This window comes from Lipophrys pholis (assembly GCF_963383615.2).
Source record: "Lipophrys pholis genome assembly, chromosome: 23".
Taxonomy (NCBI): domain Eukaryota; kingdom Metazoa; phylum Chordata; class Actinopteri; order Blenniiformes; family Blenniidae; genus Lipophrys; species Lipophrys pholis.
Window position 1 is genome coordinate 2,230,678 of NC_137645.1, and position 19,678 is coordinate 2,250,355.

At 42.2% G+C, this 19,678-nt stretch overlaps 1 protein-coding gene across 1 annotated transcript in view; it reads right to left on the reverse strand.

Annotated features, from left to right (window-relative positions):
• The window catches only part of nlgn4xa (neuroligin 4 X-linked a), an 81,065-nt gene that overhangs the window by 46,719 nt on the left and 14,668 nt on the right, over window positions 1–19,678 (reverse strand). Inside the window, exon 3 of the mRNA XM_080492669.1 lies at window positions 5,277–5,429. Within this exon, the coding sequence (XP_080348795.1) occupies window positions 5,277–5,429 (153 nt within the window). The remainder of the gene's footprint in view (window positions 1–5,276; window positions 5,430–19,678) is intronic.

Genomic DNA, 19,678 nt, shown 5'->3' on the forward strand with positions numbered 1-19,678 from the left:
GCCCTTGTGGAAAAAGCAGTGGTCACCTGGAGGCTTGAGGTCAGTGAAAAACTCCCCTTTGTCCTGATTAGCGTGAATGGAGAAATAATGTGAATGGAGCAGCTCTACAAGATGCTATCAGGCTTATTATGGCCTATTATTCCACCGCATGGTCCTCTGGATAATCACCACGTCTTGAAGTTGGTATTACATTTGGTGAGTGATCTGTTAAAGTGATCACAAAAAAACCCAACAGATTGGACTTTTGCTTTATTCTTTAGTAAGTTCAGTGTGTTATTTGACACCGGCTTCATCACCCTCACGAGCACATGACGCTATAGGAAGAGTAAGGAAGCGTCAAGTGGCTCAATATTGACCCTACCACAGTCTCAAAGCCTTTCTTTCAAGAAAAATATGCAGCAAATGCATTTAATTGGACACAAGCCTCAATCTGCAACATTTTGTCAAGGTAATTATCAGGGTAGATCCCTCGTCCTGTGAATAATCAGCAGCTCTGGCCCGATGGCACTCTGTCCTCTCTAATGACAAGTGTCTGCTGAGCTGGCAAACTCCACACACACCCGCCACAGCTTAATCACCTCGCTGATAAAACACTGATCACTGCGATCAATCGCTCGTAGCAGAACATGCATGCTTCACCACATCTGGACATGCAGCGTTTTTAACCGTTGTCACCAAATAAAATTCATCTGGAGCCATAGAATGTGTTTAACCTTTGAAATAAAGACGCCATATTGTATCAAAACTCCACCTATATTATAACTATTTTTACCAGTTTAAGCTATTTTAGTTCTAGACCGCTGCACATAACACACACACAGTGACACTGATTAGATTCTGTTTCAAATGATGTTCTATTGGCACATAATCCCAACATATCTGGGTTATTGAGAATTGTTCTCAGAGAAAGAGCCAGAATGATGTGGGCAAATACGTTTGTCGAGCTATAATCAGGAAATCCATTGACAACCACAAGCAGACAATCAGTTTCAGACTTAAACTGACAATCAGAGTCAATTCAGGAAAGACAATTAATTGGACAATGATGAGAACATCCATTGATGAGTTCACATTAAACTTTATTGGTAACCGCATTAGGAGAGAAAAGATGTTTAGCTGGGTAGACATGAATGAGACAGTGGTTCCTAACGTGAGATATTTTTTGATATTTTTTCTTTTTTCAAGTATCATAAGTGGAATAAATTCCACTAAGAAAAGCGGTATGGTCACTCTGACACTGTTTTAAAGGCAGTGTAATAAAACCCTTTTAATTCCAGAGCCATGCTGTGATTATCCACAGTTCATTTCTTAGGCCAACTTTTTACATTGTGAAAAACCAGCAAAAGACAGGAATGATTCCAGCTGTGTCCCCCACTGCTTTGTGCTGTTTTGTGTTTCAATTTTGTCTTTTATTACTTTCCTGTGCACAGATGATTTCCCCCCAGAAATGAGCACGACACAAACATCTAATCTGAACTCGTAGGGTGCAGCTACTGTGTGTCAATTACTGAATATGGAACAGCCTCCTCCGTCGGAGGTACACACACGTTGTGATTCCAGGACCAGGGTGTTTTTCCATCCAAATCTGCAGCCTAATAAGAGCGCCGTTTCTACACCGCCTGTCTGATTTTTCTTTTGTCTTTCTGTTCGGCGCGCCTCCCTTTGTTGTCTTTATCTGTATCCTCATCTGCATTCTCCCTCTCTCTCCTCATCAGTCTTTTTTTCCCCTTCCCCTCTCCGCAGTGCACACTTTTCCAGAACACCTTTTCCCCCTGGCTCTCAGGCAACTAAATATAGTGACTGGTGCAGACAGCCCGGCCCTGTAACAAATGGTGAGCAGCAGCGATAGCAGCAGAGGTAGCATGTGCACAGAGCCGCACTGTTGTGGCTTCGCTTCAGCAGACAATGAACCACAAGCGAACGGCAGAGATGCCACATCAGAGTCCAGACGATTTTTTTGTTTTTTTGTACGACAAGGACAAAATGAACTCTTTAGAAGCAGGTTCAGACTCCATTTACTGCATCAGAATATAGAGATGTTGTACATCAAAATCCTCTCCCGGTGGTATCACTGCATTACCGTGGTGGGAATGTTTGTGTGTCGTGAGGATTCCATGAGCTCTGTTGGCTGGAGTATTATAATCTTACTACTTCTAGAACTCTCATTCATTCTCAAATTCTGACAAGTACAAGAAGTCCAAGCTTCCATTTCAGTATTTAACCCTCTTGTTTTCTGTGAATGTTATTAAGTCCTCAGTTAGAATGAAACACAAAGACATGTGGGAGCTCCCAGACATGTTCCCTTTCCAGATAAATTGTTTAGGAAAAGGTTTTTGGTGCAGAATAAGCTGGTACCGTCCGGCTTCAAGCACGACTGGATCAATGTTTGATTGTTGAATGCCAACTTCAGCCCGGCTGAAGAATGAATAATTGAAGAAAACCTAATAAATCAAAAAGATCCTCCTAAAGCTTCCACTCAGAAAACCAACCCAAAGCAGCAAGTGCATGTAATTTAACTCCAGCTTCAATGAGTTTGTGTCTACTGTCAACTTGTAGGAATGAAGGGGAAAGTCATCATTTGAAATTAGGAAATTTAAAAAGACATCATGTTCCTCAGCAGGAAATAAAAGGAAGATATATTTGTATCATGACAGCTCATGAACAAAATGTCGGCTCAAGTCCAGATGTCTTTTCCTTGTTACATCGATGTCGCTGCAGAAGTCAATAACAGCACAGGACTGCAGGACGGCACAATAGCAGGAGGAAAAAAAGAGACGTTCCTGCAAGTTGACACACCTTCTGAGACAAATGACAGCAACCTTGATTTCAAGTAGCCAGAGGCTCCATGTGTTCACATAACGAGTTTCTCTCCTTTTCATCAACAGCAAACCAGCTGCTTCCATTTAGAACTCACTGTCAGTGAGTTGGATATATAACGAAATACATTATGGTTGATTCTCATTTCTCAACATCAGTCATGATGATTTCTGGTTCCTCTGATAACTTAATCTGGCTTCGATGGATCTTTGGTCTTTTATCCAAGCACCTGTAACCGTAAAGATGCCTCTGAGATTAGAACTCTGTTCAGAGGGTGCTGTGGATTATTAGTAGCGGATTATTCAACAGTGTGCAAGGATTGGAGCTGATTATTTAATATAGAGTTCACAGAAATGGTGTAAATGAGGGTGAGTGAGGATGATTTCCACCTTAAAATCCTACCTCAGTTGACCATCTTTCCTTGGAACTTGACCACGTATGTGTTTATTATCAGGTGGCTGTGCATGTCTGTTGATACTGTAGATAATCAAATCAGGTTTTTTTTTATCTCATCTTATATCTTCTATGCCGATGACATTTTGTTATGTGTGTCTTTGAAATTGTTTAGATTACGGTTGGGAAAAAAAAGAGAAGCTCTCTCTTTACATAGTTCAAGGTCTTGTTTTTTATCTTCGAAGTCTCGATGTTCCAGTCTGGAGCTGCTTGTAAATAGTTTAGTTGACTCATGTTGCTTCTAAAGATGAGCTGAAATCATATATGATGTTTTGTGATTAGTTTTTGATGATTCTTTATTCGATCGTCCTGCAGGGTCAAAGTTCTTCTGCCGGTTTTTAGTTTTGCAGTCTGCAGTAGGACTTTGAGATCTTCTAGAATGAGTTTGCAGACTGAAGACAAAAGGAGTTGAAGCTTTTGAAGTTTTTGCTCCCAAACCTTTGAACTGTTTTCCACTCGAGCTGAACACTGTGGACTAAAGAGTGATTGAAGACCAACCTTGAGACTCTTGCTTTAATCTAATTGTTGTTAAAGTTCTATTTTAGTCCTCTCTGTTCTTGAAAGGTGCTGTATAAATAAAATGTCATTCATTTCCTCCTATAAAGTGGAAGCAGTTAGATTATTCATGCTCACGCTTCTCAAATTTCCAGCCTTCCATCAGTATTCCCAGGATCAAAAGAAAACAAACTGCATCTTTGCCTGTTTACGTCAGCCATGTTCATAAATATCTCCCCCATCAGGAGGCGAACATGGCAGCTCTGACTCAGACGCAGTGGCTCTGCCTCTGAGGGACGAACCTCGTGACCAATTAGACGCTGCAGCCTGTTTAATAAGGTGGGACTTTATAAAGGGGTAGATGTGTTCGCAGCTGTGTTTTATGCAAAACAGACTCTCAGAGAAACATGAGATGTGGCACCTATCATTTGCACAGCAAACGCTGGATCAACTTGAAGGGAGGAAGAGACGTTTTCAGTCAGAAAATGGCCACGGTTGCAATCGCTCCAGGATTGTCAGGAGTTCAATATAGAGAGGCTGAAACTTCAAAAAAATGCCTTTTTGCAAGCACGCTTTTGTGCAACAGAAAATCAGAAGCCAAACCTTTATGTCAAAGGAAAGATAAAGAGTCCCTGTGTGAGCCACTTTCATCTTTTTGAGGGCAACAAATAAGATGGACAGCACAATGGATCTATTTCCCCTGCACTCAATGTTTGATGCTGCTGAATGATTAAAGTCATTTCAAAGGCTCCAAATGTAAAAGTATAATTTGCATGTGCTTATCTTGTTGCTAAGGAGGTCATTTGAGGCTGAATTACAACCATTTGCAATAAAGAGAAAGACAGTGCAGAGTACCTCCTACACTGCCATAAGCAGCTGATTGGCACTGGGAAGAACAAAATGCATGATAGCTGGAGGCGGAAAAACCCCACAAAGCATGCACGCAATCAAGAGAGAGAACAGTGTATCAAATATCTCTGTGTAAGAGTGGAAGCGCCAACAGATTAACCTGCCTGCTCTGCTCTGGAATATAATCGCTCGACAGGAATATCAGATATCAGAAATCCATTCGCATTCACAACATCAGTAAGTCCGGTTTAATGAAAGGCTTTAAAGTTTTAAAGATGTAATAAAAAACAGCCTTGAAAAGTTTACGTTGCCCATTTCCTGCATGTAACCAACAGAAATGTAGTTGCTGCAAGCTGCAGTTGCTATAAAAAGTGTCACACAGTTTGTGATTAACAAGATGTTAAGATGTGCAAAAATACAATCTTCTCACAGCAGAGCAAAGTCATAGATGGAAGAACGGTCTGTCGTTTTGAGAGCTCATTAACAAAAATGGACAAACAGAATCCAATGTAAAGATGGTCATTCAAAAGCTACAACAGGACAGGAGCTACAGCCAATCAGCATTACGAACATATCACACTGTCCACTCATCTTTGACGTGTGAAGATGCCACTATAAACACATGCAGGTTTTTTGATCTGGCCTCAGGTCGGTGGACTCACCCAGAACTCCGAGTCGATAGTTGATTGTAATGACGATGACGTTTCCGTAGCTCGCCAGAATGCTGCCGTCGATCATGTTTCCAGTTCCCTCCATGTAAGAGCCTCCGTGGATGTAGACCATGACTGGCTTCAAGCCATTCTCATCATGGATGTCTGTGGGAAAAACAATGAAAAAGAAACGTGTTACGAGATGAAACGGAGCTCATGTAGGAAGTGACTTAATACTGTGGAGGAACAGCTCTGAAAAACATTTTCCCTCCAAACACTGTTTATTGTAGTGCTATCCTGCCATTCTAATGTGGGGAAAAAACAATTAAGCTAGAAATAAGGTGTAGTTTGAGTCAGTAGCTTGTATTTCAACTTGGTCATTTAGTTTTATATTTCAATGGAAGGAAAGGTAGAAATGGTTTTGTATCCCTTGTAGGGAAATGTCTTCAGTGAGGTAACATAAACGCACAAAATCCTCCCGCCTGAGGCCATGAAGGGTCCCAGAGAGCTTACAACCGAACCAGCCAATTCAATTAACTGCACATTTGTTTCTCTTCATGCAAATCAAAGATATAAACAAATGCCTTCGGGTGACTGCATCTGGATCCTGAGATCCCGCAATGTAATCTAGCTTCCAAACTGTGAAATGCTGCTGTGCGCAGCGTTACTGTGGAAAGAGAGAGTTGTTTAAACACAAGGTGCAACAGGACCAAACAGTACTTTCAATTACAACAGTGGCTCCCGAAGCGGCCCCCCGCTGATCGCCTCGAAGAAATGTGGTCGCCTCTATTTTCCTTAATTTGCAAGATCATTAAAGCCAAACACGGGCCGACACACCCGCTGTCACCAACATACAACAGCGTAAACCTTCAAAACAGAAAGCTTTTACAACATATGTTCATTCTAGATTCCCCAACAAGGCATTCCTTACACAAGACCAAGACTCCTTAGACCCATATACAGTTACCAGACTCCCTAAACTAGACTAATGCCGGCTGCAAACCACGACATGGAGCTCGCTGTGTGCAGAATGAACGATGAAAACAAGCCTACGATGTACGTGAATCGACTGCTTCTACAAAACTGTTGTTGACTGCTTCAGGTCCAAATGGTCAATCCACAGCTCTGTCTTTTGTAGCACATTTCAAGATAAAATCTCCAGTTTGATGTCGAGAAACAAACAGACACACATTCAATGTCGTTTTTTCAAGACCAAACACAAGCTTGTTTTGTGGTTATAAATTGAAACGCTTTGTGATGCTTTTGTTCAAAGAACAGTTCGTGCTTTGAAATAACGGCGTCCTCGCAGAAACGTGTCCAACATTCTTTGTTACAGAGTTGACAGGAAACACTGTTGTTGTCTAACCGGCAGAGACGTTTGCTTTGACCTTTTTTTGTTCTTTAATTTACCAACGGTCATTTTAGCCGTGCAGCACCTGAGGAGGATTTGAAGGATGGTTTGACATTTTCCGGCAGGCTGATGAGAATTTCATGGCTTTAACCCTGTAATCTCTACATCTGTCCCCCTCCTCCCGCCTCCGCCATTCCTTCCTTGCGTAACGCAGAAGGAACACAGCAATTAGGCCAGATGAATACCTTGTTTATGAAGCTCTCCAGTTGTGATTAACTGAGGTGATTAGTACATGCGTAGGTGGTGATTATAAATTAAGAGTGGATCCTTTAGTGAGAAAGAGGATGAAAGGAGAAAAAAAAAATGTAAATCTTGAGATCAGTAAATCAGCCGGCAGCGTCTCCATCATGTGGATCCTTCTGCTGACATTAGCCAGAAATTACCCAGGAGCAGTCTACCAGGACCAGCTCACAAATAGTGCAGACATTTCTTTCACCTAACTCCAAAGTAAAAAAAGAAGTTATCAGCGCTGTCCTCATACGTCGCCCAGCTTCTCCTGCTTTTGGTTGCCAGGAACCGAAGGCTGAACAAAGCCATTATTCCCCGGCCTGCTGACCAGGCGCCCTGCACGCCTCTCAAATGTCATGTGGGATGAAAGCAGCGGCTTACGGAAAATGTTGAATTGAGGGGAGATGGAGCTCTCTTCTGTAATGTAAGTGTGCGAGATTCAAAGTGCACGCTGTAAATTCTGTATTTATACCAACTGAAAAGAGCGCAGCCTCACCGAAAACCCTCAGCCGCCACTTCATAAGGTACATCTGGCTGGTTTTGGTGCATATCAACATTATAACTTCCCAATTGCTGCAGATTTGTGGTCGGAACATCCACGGTGTGAATGTTGGAGATCTGTGATCCTAGAGGTCTTTGGAGGTCCAGAGTTTGAGAGGGTTTGATCTCTGTGAGAAGATGGATGGACATGGCCAGAAACTGTGCTGTGATTCCCACATGCCCAAACACCACAACTGGGCCACATCCAGGGAATTAATTTTTATCTCTGTGGATTTTTAAATGATTCCTCACCTGATTTACAGCTAGTGTGCCCTCTGTTTGGCCAAATCCCAGCAACCAATCAAACCTGGAATCAACACGGAATCTCTTCCACTGTTTCTCTGTTCTTTTTCAGTCCTTTTTAAAAGCAGTTTCTATTGCTTTTGCTATTTCAGCTGATAAGTGTATTTAAAAAAAGTCTGGTGTGAAAATCAGATGGGATTGTCTTTGGATGAAGCTTCATGGAGCGAGTACAGAGGGACTGATGACCTCCCTGAACCCATCCACTAATGGTCGCCCATATTATCAGAGCTGGAGCGTAAATGTTACAGGACCTGGGAAGGTGCCATGTGGCATTTGATCCTTTAAGCCACCGTGGATCAGATTTGTTCCACCACTTCCCCTCAATACTCCGTCACTGGTGACGGTTTTCCAGCCCGATGCTGTTGACCTGCACCAATGCTGCTTCCTGATTTCCTAAGACAGTCCATGTATTCCACAATCTAATGTATATCTGTAAAATAGCACTTTTATACTATGAAGCGAAATTGTTAAACTACATTATTTATTCTATAAAAAAAAACCAACAATATTGAACCTATAAATGTAAAACTGGTCTTAAAACCACTGCATCATGCATAGGTCTCATCAAAATAATATTTTTCTTCCTCCATAATTTACAATTAAATGTATATGAAATGGAGATGCTTTATTCATCTTGAAGCCCTTCCTGAATATGGCAGAAATAACCAAATTTATAAGTTCATGCCCATCAAATATAAGTTGAAAATAAAAATAAAATCTTCGAATATGAGTTATAACTTCATGATGTGGTTTCTGTGCCAACATATTTTTAAGAATTCATTAAATATGTGGAAATATACAGAAGAAAAAACATTTGGAGAATGATTTATTGCAGAAATAACTGGTAATATTCTGCAGCAGCACTAACACGTGTAATTTGATGCACAATCATTTGTGTTCGGTCACCACGGGTCATTATTCTTTTAGTTCACAAGAGAAAATGTAGTGATTGTAGAAAAACACAGGTAACCTGAGTGTCCCTGCGCCTGCTGCTCTGCTAACATGGTGCTTCCACGGCCCACACACTACTAATAACTTAATGGAATTGAAGCATTTTAATGACTAACATCTGCACGGAGCAGAGATGTCAGAGGAGAACACCAGGGAAATACAGAGATCTCATAAATGAGATATTAAAAGATGGTTCAACCTGCTGCATTATTTTTTTTTATTGCCATTACAATGTCGACTCCAGCTAAATTTGCAACCTAAACCTCCAACTCCAGTACATTTTCAAACTATGAGAGATTCTAAAGCCCTGGATTCTCACATGGAGTTTCTGGAGAGAACCTTTGGAGGCGGACATGTTGATGGAGGAAGTTATGGAACATCTCAGGGCGTTGGAGCAAATCAATCTGGATTTGGCAACAAAAAAAAAAGGAATATAAAAAATGTGAAGTCGAGTCTATTTGGAAAACAGCAACAGCAGAGAATCAGAAAAGATGACAAGGCCGAGGAAAGTACAACACATGAAATATCTTTCATTAAAGTCTACAAATAGAGTAAATGTCTCTCATCTGCTTCACGGACACATTAAAAACAGATGCAAACATTATAAATCACATTCTGCATTATAAATTAATCTATTTTGCATCAACACCTCCTGATATTCTATATTTATGTAGGCGAACGCACTAAACAGATGCCTGTTTTTTTCGTGTTGCTGAGGACATACCTGAGCTCAGAGGGACTCAGGACACCACCGTGTGGCTGAAAGTGGTATCACAATAACTGGCGAGCTCATTTTGAAAGGTTAGATATTCTTAAGACGAGAGCGTGGCCGTGTTTTTTATTATTTAGACTTATGAACTCACAAAATAAAAACAGCAGCGTTGAGGAACTTCACTCCGAGCTGTGCAGAAAGTGTTTGAACCAATTACTGGTTGCTGTGGGCTGTAACGAGATGCACAACAGTGTGCTGCACTTTATATATTACACTTTGGAAAGTTTGGCACAAAGCAGCACCGCACAGCCAGACAGGCTGGAGGAGGAGGAAGAGGAAGAGGAGTTCTCCTCAGTGAGGCAGAGGAGCTGAAAGCAGCCCACAGTGAGACTTTATTAATGAGCGGCTGTTTGCTAATGTCTCCACGTCGACTTCACAACTCCTCACCTGCGGCCGAGTCAGACTCGAGATGAGGAAACATCCACGACTTCACTCGATTTACTCCAGTATGAACCTGAGAGGAGCTTACATTTACTGATAAAGTGTTGGGTTTTACACCTCTCCACAAAGATAACTTTTATGGAACAGAACTTTTTTTTTATAGCTCAAAACAAAGCCTATATGTGTTGAATTGATTTTATTATTGGATGTCATGTTTTTACCAATGCTCATAATGTCTCATGCTCCCATTTTCACGACTAAATTTAAAAAACTAAAAAGGCTAAAAATGCTATAGAAGGTAAAACACCTCAAACTCAAAAAAACATCCAACACATAGTTACGACGGTTGAAAGTAAGTGATGTGTATAAAATAGTGAAAACATCTTAAAAACAGTAATTATGAAAATATATAAATGAAAATGAAAACAGTTTTTCTATATATGATTAAAATGTATAAACTCAATGGGTTTTCATTATAAATGTGAAACATGTTTTTCAGCTCCAGATAAAGTTCATCTTATGAAAACTGGAGTTATACACAAAAACGTACATTAAAACCAGAGACCTTTCACCGTGAGGCTGCAGAGCGAACCACGACGCCACGTCAGACTCGACTAGTACTTGCCTCACCTCACCTCACCTCTCTTTGCCCCCCGACACAAAGATTTCTTCATTTTGAGGATAAGATAATTGAGATGATCATCGGCCCTCTAAAAGACGAGGCCGGCGCCCTCGTCCAACCCCTGCACGGATTGACTTAAACACAGTTCTGCTAATTACAGAGGCAGGATGGCAGGGTGGTGTCAATAAGTTCCTGTTTGTCATTCAGTTCCACATTAGTGGCGCCCCGGTGGAACAGCGTGGGCAGTGGAAACAACCTTGAAGAGGCAGATGCTCGTAAAACCGGAGCGCTGCCCATTAGGTTGTCATAGTCTCTAAGTGATAGGCATCTGATGGCCGCTGCAGGCCTCTGTGGGCTCAGACACAACGACTGGGCCGGCCCTCCATCACACGAACAGGCAAATTGACTGTTGCCGGCGAGGACTGGGGAGCCGGTGGAGGAGAGTCGACTCGCTGCACTTTGATCCTGCAGAGAGAGAAAGCCCCGCAGATCTGGAGCCGTGTTTTATGGCCGGGGAAGAAGAGGGTGGTCTCCGGGCGCCGTGTCCGAGTACTGTCAGCGAGGAGTGCACTTAAAACTAAAGAAATCAAACTGCTTGGAGTGTTCTCCTCTCTCCGTGCTCTCTGGGGCCCGTAGAGCTGCCTCTGTGACGGTGCAGCGAGCCGGGCCCCGACATTCATCACTGCCACCCGGGCTGCAGGATAATATATTCCTCCACTGGCTGCGTGCGTTGCACACATTACTCATCTTTATAAGGGGTGAGCGAGCGAGCGAGAAAAGGAGGGAGGGAGGGAGGGTCTATCTAAAATTTTCCATTGCTTTAAGCATGTTTTTCACTGTTAGCCTCCATTAGCTGTGATTCCCCAATATTACTGCCATCACCAGTGACAGCAGCCTACTTCCTGTTCAATACTACCGACACGCCGCAGCCTCCTCTCCACACAGTCACGCTAAGTCATTATTTAGCCCAAGGACAAACACAAACCTGTCAACTGCTGCTACTCAGCTACAAGCCACACTCCCAAAAAAGTTTGGATGGTGTTTTAACTTATCGGCGACTTCCATGAACTGATATTTTACTCCCAGTAGAAGAAAAACAACAGAATTGATGTTGAAACTGACACATTTTTTTTAATATTTGAGAGAATTTTATGGCAGAAACGCCTGTCAACTAACGACAAAACTCCAAACTAGCCCAAGCTGTCTTCTTTAAACGCAGGTGTGAAATAAATAAACTGTAAATCCCTCCGGTCACCACTGACTCACCAGCTATCAAGGCGAGCTATCAGTATGGGCTAAGTGGCTACTTCTTCCCCCATGTTTGGAGTAAACACATTCATTAATCCCCAAAGCTTCTGAGAAATTACAAAAAGACATATTCATCTTGTTTTAATTTTGTTGCAGCTTAAAACTCCTCAAATCGATGCATATACTTGAATGGCGTTGAATTGAAACAACTAAAATATCCTTTAGAATTCCTAGAACGTTGCTTCTTTTTAAAGTCTATACGTGGCTCTCGATGAATTGCATTTAATGGAAAGTGGTCAAAATGACTGAGTCATACAAGTTTAAGACTTTTGGACTAGCGAGACCATTTTCCTCCTGCTTTTGTGGACATTTTTGGTAAATCCCAGAGATTGCTGCATCTGAAAATCCTGCTTTGTGAAATAGAGCAGCCCGCCTGCCGTAGCCCATAAATCAGCTTTCTCTGAGCTGCTGCCGTACGATTGGCTGTTCATCAGGTACATGCACTGTAGCTGGTGATTATATGTCTAATAGATTTTTATAGGAAACACACTGTGTTACTGCATGACGGTGCCTCTGTTCAAACAAGGCAAAGTAATTCCAATAAAATCATGAAAAGCTATTTTTGCACTAATGCAACACTTGCTCTGAGGACATAATTGAGTTCTCATGGTGGAGGGCATGTCTGGCCAGAAGAGGTCCATCCACTCCTGACGACAGCTCATTTAAAGGTAAAGAGCGCGCTCGGTGTGTCTGCAGTACTTCGTCTGCAGGTCGGGTTGAACCACAGGGGAGCTCCACCACTAATTCATCACCACTGCAGATGTTCCAGCAGTCTGATGGCATCGATCCCGCTCCCTCTAAACTCTCTTTACCCACACCTTTCAATGCTCAGCCGCCCATCGTTCAGCCGAGCACACGGCAGCGTCTTCCACAGGAGGATTCCAGCCCACGTCGTCCAAAGGGGGATATTGTCTCGTGTTGCCACACCTGCTCTGGGCAGATGGTGTGTTTTATAATCACTTTTTACAACACAGGAGCTTCTCGCACTGATCTGGCCTGTCTAATTTGGGCTAAACTATGCTACATCTGTCAGGTGCAAATTCAATATACTCCATCATGGTGTTTCCCCGGCAGAGTGACAGAAACCTCTGAGGAATTCCAGCCTTCAGGAAAGCGAATCATAGCCTCCGATAAGAAAGTAATTACTTCATAAAACCAGCTGATGGATCCAGAAGTCGACAGATAACTGAGAAAGTGGAGGCGATGAGTCTCAATAAGTCCTTAAAGATTTTTGAGTCTGAAGGCATCAAGAACTGTGACTGGATTGGTGATGAGTATTTGGTGTTTTTTCAAAACCAGATTATTGGCTTAATAATATTTTGGCCAAAATGATATCCACGGTTCAAACTCAGTTCAGGAATATCAAATGAAGTCATCCATTTTTGGCGGGTTGATTCGATTTGGTGCCAGTGAATGAAATGTAAAACATCATCACACTCATCTTTTGTTGGAATCAGTTTAGCGGATGGAGGAGGCGAGTGAAGAGCCACGAATCACATTTACATGACTGAGAGCGCAAGAAGAATTTGCACCGCGCCTTTCGCTCAATTTGCATGTAATTAGCACCGGATCCGCCACAGCAGCGGCTCATTACTGCGGCAGACGGAGGATTTACAGGCGCTCACCAAACAGAAACGATAACATGATGCTGCAGAGCCAGCCGCGCTAATCAAGTAGCTGTTGAACCAAACGTGGACCTGCACTCGTTTTGCAATCATCCAGCGTTACGTATCACTGTCTGAAGAGCTGCCGGAGACCAAGTCCAGCTTTCACTGTCTGGCCATATTTCTAATGCAAATCATAAAAAATTTAGACGTTGACTGCAATTTTTATTTTCATAATTGCTGTTCCCATTTTGTCCACTTGGGGCACTGTTTCAGTAAGATTAACAGAAAAATCGTTTTTTTCTGAGATTTGAAAGGTTAATTCTTTTTTTAAGGTGGTAAACATTGTGAACATGTTCAGTAACCGATCCATCAGTCTTCTGGTGAATGTAGAAAAACCTCAACGTTATACTTCTTTCTGTACTTCACTATCTAAAAGCAGATTGTATTCATTTATTAATGTTGCTGTGAAATTCTTTCTCAGTAGATTTTTACAAGTCTTCACTGATTGTATTTTATCAGTGGGTCTCCCGTGTGGATATTTTGGTGGTGTGTTTACTCTCCGTTTGTCATCTGCTGCAGTGAAGACTTACACAATAAAGACTCATGAATGTTTGATTGTTTTCATCACCAGAGGAAATTGTGATGCGCCCGTGGAACCTGTGTTTGCTCCGAAGAGTCACCCATTTATCTTTTAACACCGTTTCATCAGTAAAATATGGAACTGTAGATATTCTATTAAATTTGGAATTAGCCATTTTAGCTATTGTAATAGCTTTGACAAATTTAACTGCTTGTTTTTTTTTCCCCTTCTCAACTTGTCCAGTGGTTTAAGCTTCAGCAACAGATATGTTAACGCAATAAGACTTTTTTTCTTCTAATTTTACATATTTGAAACAGCCACAGCATGTGAAAAAGCCACACAGCTTCTTTTTTCGGTAGTCAGTATCGTCTCCATTTTTGTCCTGAGCCAGAGTGTGATGCTTCACAACTGTATGTAAAAGAAACAGAGTCTGTTTGGAGTAAGAGAATAGGATGAAACCAGCCAGAAACCTGATTAATGTCCACGTAATCACAGCATGAACCAAGGTTATCCAAGAGAGCTTCAGGGGAAATGTGGGGGTCAGGGGGACGCCTTGTCCCAGCATGAGTTTCTGCTTGTGATCTAGAAGAAGAACTCCTGATAAAAAGGAGAATGGTGCTCTTCATTCGATCATTTGCATGAGACGAATGAAGTAACACTTTGAGAGCGACCTTCATTAAATCTGAACAGAAATCACAGCTTTTATCTCCTCTTTAACGTTGGCCTTTCACTGGAAAGCCTTTTTCACCTCCGGCCGTGTGCCATTCCCCGCAGATCAACCACATGTGGCACACACTGTGGCTATTATCATGCAGAAGAGCGAGGTGTTAATAGAAGATAGAAAAGAGAAGTGGCAGTTATTCTCTCAGAGCCACCATGAACAAATCTGCTCTGTCAAAACAACACGGGTTAGAGCTCATGCTTCACCGAGCAATGAAGGGAGGAAGGAGGGGAGAGGAGGCCTTCTTCCTCCTTTTACCCCAGGAAACCTCCTCCATAGACGGACGAGGTTCAGAAATGACGAACTGAAAAGAAAAAAAAAACAGAGGGGAGTCTCTTGACAATCATTATATATGAAATGCAGGGCTGCGATTCATATACACAAAGTGTTTCACTGCATTGTTATCCACTGAAATTTTTTAGTTGTTTACTTCCTCCTTGCATCCAATCCCAGAATTCTCTGGATGTCATTTCTGCTCCTACGTACAGCTCTGCAGCCACGTTTCCTCCAGAGTGTCACATGACTCCCAGTCCACATTCTCCTGGGACTTGGTACTTTTATTTTGACAGTCACTGTAATAACAATCCAACTTGGTCGTCTGTCCTTAAGAATGTCTGTGTTCTCCCATTGTGTGTTGTTCCCTGCTGTGTGTGTGTGTGTGTGTGTGTGTGTGTGTGTGTGTGTGTGTGTGTGTGTGTGTGTGTGTGTGTGTGTGTGTGTGTGTGTGTGTGTGTGTGTGTGTGTGTGTGTGTGTGTGTGTGTGTGTGTGTGTGTGTGTGTGTGTGTGTGTGTGTGTGTGTGTGTGTGTGTGTGTGTGTGTGTGCTTTCATTACAAAAACAAAATTCAAAAAATCTAAATAAGAAATAAAAAAAAGAAATGTCCTTGATATATAAAAAATAAACAGGCTGAACCAAGTGTGTTGGAAGAGCAACACGAACATTCACGCAGCAGCACATCGTCAGCTCCTCACACTTTTTTTTTTTTTTTTATCTCACTCACACTCGTGCAGCGTGTGGGCCGATCAAAGCTCACATGAAGAGCTCACACACAAATACTGGCTTCAGCGTTTAGCCGCACTTCAAGAAAGGCTCATGAGAAACATGTAAAGCAACGTGGTGAAATAACAAAACAAGACTACAAGTCGATACAGTCATCTTATTAATGTTTATTTGATATATTTGAACCAATGACTTATCCATCTTCCAGACCTCTGTTAAAGCTCCAGCAGATAATTTGATTTTGTAGTTTGAGACCTATAAATCAAACAAGTCCCACTATGTCGCCTGATTTTAAGAAAAACCTCTGCAATAATATAGAAAACATGCAAATTCCACACAGAAACGGTTGGAATCAAACCATGAATATTCCAGTTCCTGCACCATCCAATGAATGAGGTGTTCCCAAATATCCGAACATGGGTTATCCTTTACCCTGAGACCTTGTAATGAAGTAACAAGTTTTATTGCAAGTAAACTAAAACAATGACCAATATTTTATAGTTGATTTATATTTGAAAAATCTATATTTGAACATACAAACAAACAAACTTTGCTGAACTTGCCTCAACGGCGTCTCTTTTATGTTTAAAGTGATTAATTATCTTGCCCAAATTTTCTCTTGTTGATCTTGTGCACCAACTGGCAGTGAGAGGTGATTTTTCTGAAATGAATCGACGATCAGTGTTTATGTGACAATATAAGAAGCTTAAAGGAGAAGTCTGATGTTTTCACATCATTTACATTTTATTTTTTTTTTTAAATCCTACTGGTTTGAACATGTCACACTTTTTTTCCCGTCTTCTTTGATTATGATGAAGTCATTATTTTTTTTGTTTTCTCACTTTTCATGCTAAAAGGTTAATGTGAACACCAATTAGCTTCCCATCCAACATCATGCAGGTTGGTGAGGCTTTAAAACGCCTAATTCAAGCCAGTGTGGATTCATGCGTGTCCTTGGACGTTTGGGGACTGTTGTTTGAACTTTGAAAGATGTGTGTGAGTGTAATGTCAGTCAGTTTAACAGGACCCTCCACCCCACTGATCCCAGCTTAGAGTAATGAGTAAACTCTGGGAAACAGAGAGCGGCAGCGCTGTTTGGATTTGAACATATGGTGTTGTCACTGACTGATGGACCATTAGTTTTGGATACAGGTCGTGGAACTGGAAATCTCCCAGCCAGCTGGTGGCTTGTCAGATAAACATGAACAACAGCAAACAGGCTGAGCTAACAGCGGTGTAAGAGACACACTGGAAAAAAAAAAAAAAAAAGTGCTGGACATGAAGGAGCAGCAGGCATGTAACCTGTGAGCACTCTGAGCTTCACACAGTGAACGCTGGCTCAGCCGGGTGCTTTTAGTCAAACAGCTTCACCCGGTTGGCTCGCAGCGTCCTCATGGTGAGATGGGACTTTCAGCGAGACCTCCAATTACAGGACTCGCTGTGCTCTTTAAGTCCCTGAACTTTTCATAGAGAGAAGCTTAGCTTAGCATCTGCGACGTTGGAAAAACACATGACCAAGGATTAAATTACGATAAATAATCTGATTTCTACTTGGTGTTTAGAATATGAACATCATGAGCAATATCAATATTTACAGTAAGTAATATTCTAACAAAATCTGGTTTACGAGGAAAACTGACACACACGCACACACACAAACACACACACACACACACACACACACACACACACTGTAAATGATTGGAAACACACAAGAATAATTTATGAAACATCAGATTCCAGAGGTTAAAACACATTAACTAAGTGCAGCTAAATGTTTTTGTTGTGGTTTTATTAAGCAAACAGAAATGTTCCTTTTTTTCCTCCAGCTTTTACTATTTTATTGTAAAACTTGACCCTGAATCCACTTTGCCTCTGAACACAATCCGTCAGTTTGAATGGCAGTTTGAAAATATCACCATGACAACAAATAAAGAAATTGCAGCTTCAAGCTTTGGCACACTTGTTCTCCGGTATGTTGACGGTGCTCTTGTACTGAATGATTTTCTTGAAACAATGTGAGCGTTTCTGGAAATAATTCTGGAATATTAATGACTGGTGTGTCTCTACTGGAACGAAGCAGCCTATATAAACACGGCCCATTATCCCAGCTGCTGTGCTCCGGATGCCTCATGGACACCTTGTGCCGGCCGGGTGGTCAGTGTGGTCCGCAGGGAGGGGGGGGGGGGGGGGGGGGGAGAGAGAGAGAGAGAGAGAGAGAGAGAGAGAGAGAGAGAGAGAGAGAGAGAGAGAGAGAGAGAGAGAGAGAGAGAGAGAGAGAGAGAGAGAGAGAGAGAGGAGAGAGAGAGAGAGAGAGAGAGAGAGAGAGAGAGAGAGAGAGAGAGAGAGAGAGAGAGAGAGAGAGAGAGAGAGAGAGAGAGAGAGAGAGAGAGAGAGAGAGAGAGAGAGAGAGAGAGAGAGAGAGGAGAGAGAGAGAGAGAGAGATGCACCAACACAGGCCCGTGCCATGTTAGCGTAACCCAGCCGAGCGTGACGTGCACATCTGCTCAGGCTGTCACACACCCGCGCGCACACACACGCAGCAGTAAATCAGAATACATACACATGGTTAAATATGCACACCCCCAGCCTCGTGAAATCAATATTTCACTGTGGTTTTAGGTTATAAACTACTCTGCAGTCACATGCTTGCTTTTGCCTCATGCCGTCAGAGAGATCCTGATTGAAGACTTTAACCTGCACAGAACAAGCCAGAGAATATCTCTGATGCATAATTGTGGATAATTGTTTTTTTTCTTCCATCTGACCATCATTTTGTTTGTTAATGTGTTTTTTCCAGTTTATTGTAATTAAATCTATTTAAGTCAGAAATATCAATTAATAAATAACATCAATTAATTGCATGTGTTTTTCGGTCAAAACACTCCAACATCCAGATAATAGAGCATATTCCTCCCACTAACATCCAGATAATAGAGCATATTCCTCCCACTAACATCTAGATTATAGAGCATTTTCCTCCCACTAACATCTAGATTATAGAGCATTTTACTCCTCTAACATCAGATTATAGAGCATCTTCCTCCACTAACATCCAGATTGTAGAGCAGAAACTTGCACAGGACTGAAAAAGTGGCTTTGTTACAAACTCAGAAAAGTACATTTTCACTGTGTGAACTGAAAAGTAAAGAATGAACACATGACTGTCGCAAACATGGAGTCGTGCTCACGCTAATGTGATGTGATGTATGATCTGGTATGATTTGTGTCTTGAGGGGGAGAAAACTCCGGGTCAGAGCGTGTTAGCTGAGCTGCAGATAAACATGCTGTTGAAGGAAACCCGAAGTGAACATGTCCACTCGCTGTCACGTGACGCTGCCTGTTTCCAGGCTTTCCTCCAAGACGTCCTGATGGCGACGGGGTGCTGCGTGTCACCGGATCACAGGCTCTGAGTCGCTTCCTGACTGGAGCTTCGCCCCGCGTCTCTGCCGTAGCTTTGAGAAGGAGAGTGTACGACACTCGTGCTCCTCTCGTCTGTGTCTCTGCCGTGTCGTGGCCCCGCCTGCAGTGATTTCCATCCGCCTCTCCCGGCGTACGGTCGCCTGTCAGAGCCGCCGCCGCTCTTTCTAACGCTCTTTCAGCGCCGGGCGGCCACTTAAGCGCTGAAGCCAGGGCCAGAAGATCGCGGCTATGATGTATGTAAGATTGCCGCTTTTAACAAGAACAGCTGGTAAAGGTAGAGTCGGTTTGAGGAGATAACAGCATGAAAAGCTTTCAATTTAGACATAAATCTGACATCTGAATACTCCACCCTCGGAGGAAATTGAAGCATTTTACCAGCTTACTAATGACTTTTCTTAAAAAGCAGGAGTGGACGCAGGTTGCAGGTTTGTTTTCTTTCGAGTTGATTTCAGTGAAATATGAGTTCACAATACATTGTGAATTAATGTAGATTAACGTTAACACCACGGTGCCATCACTACTACTGCACATGTACGGTGGCCCAGAAGAGTCAACACAATGCAGAAGC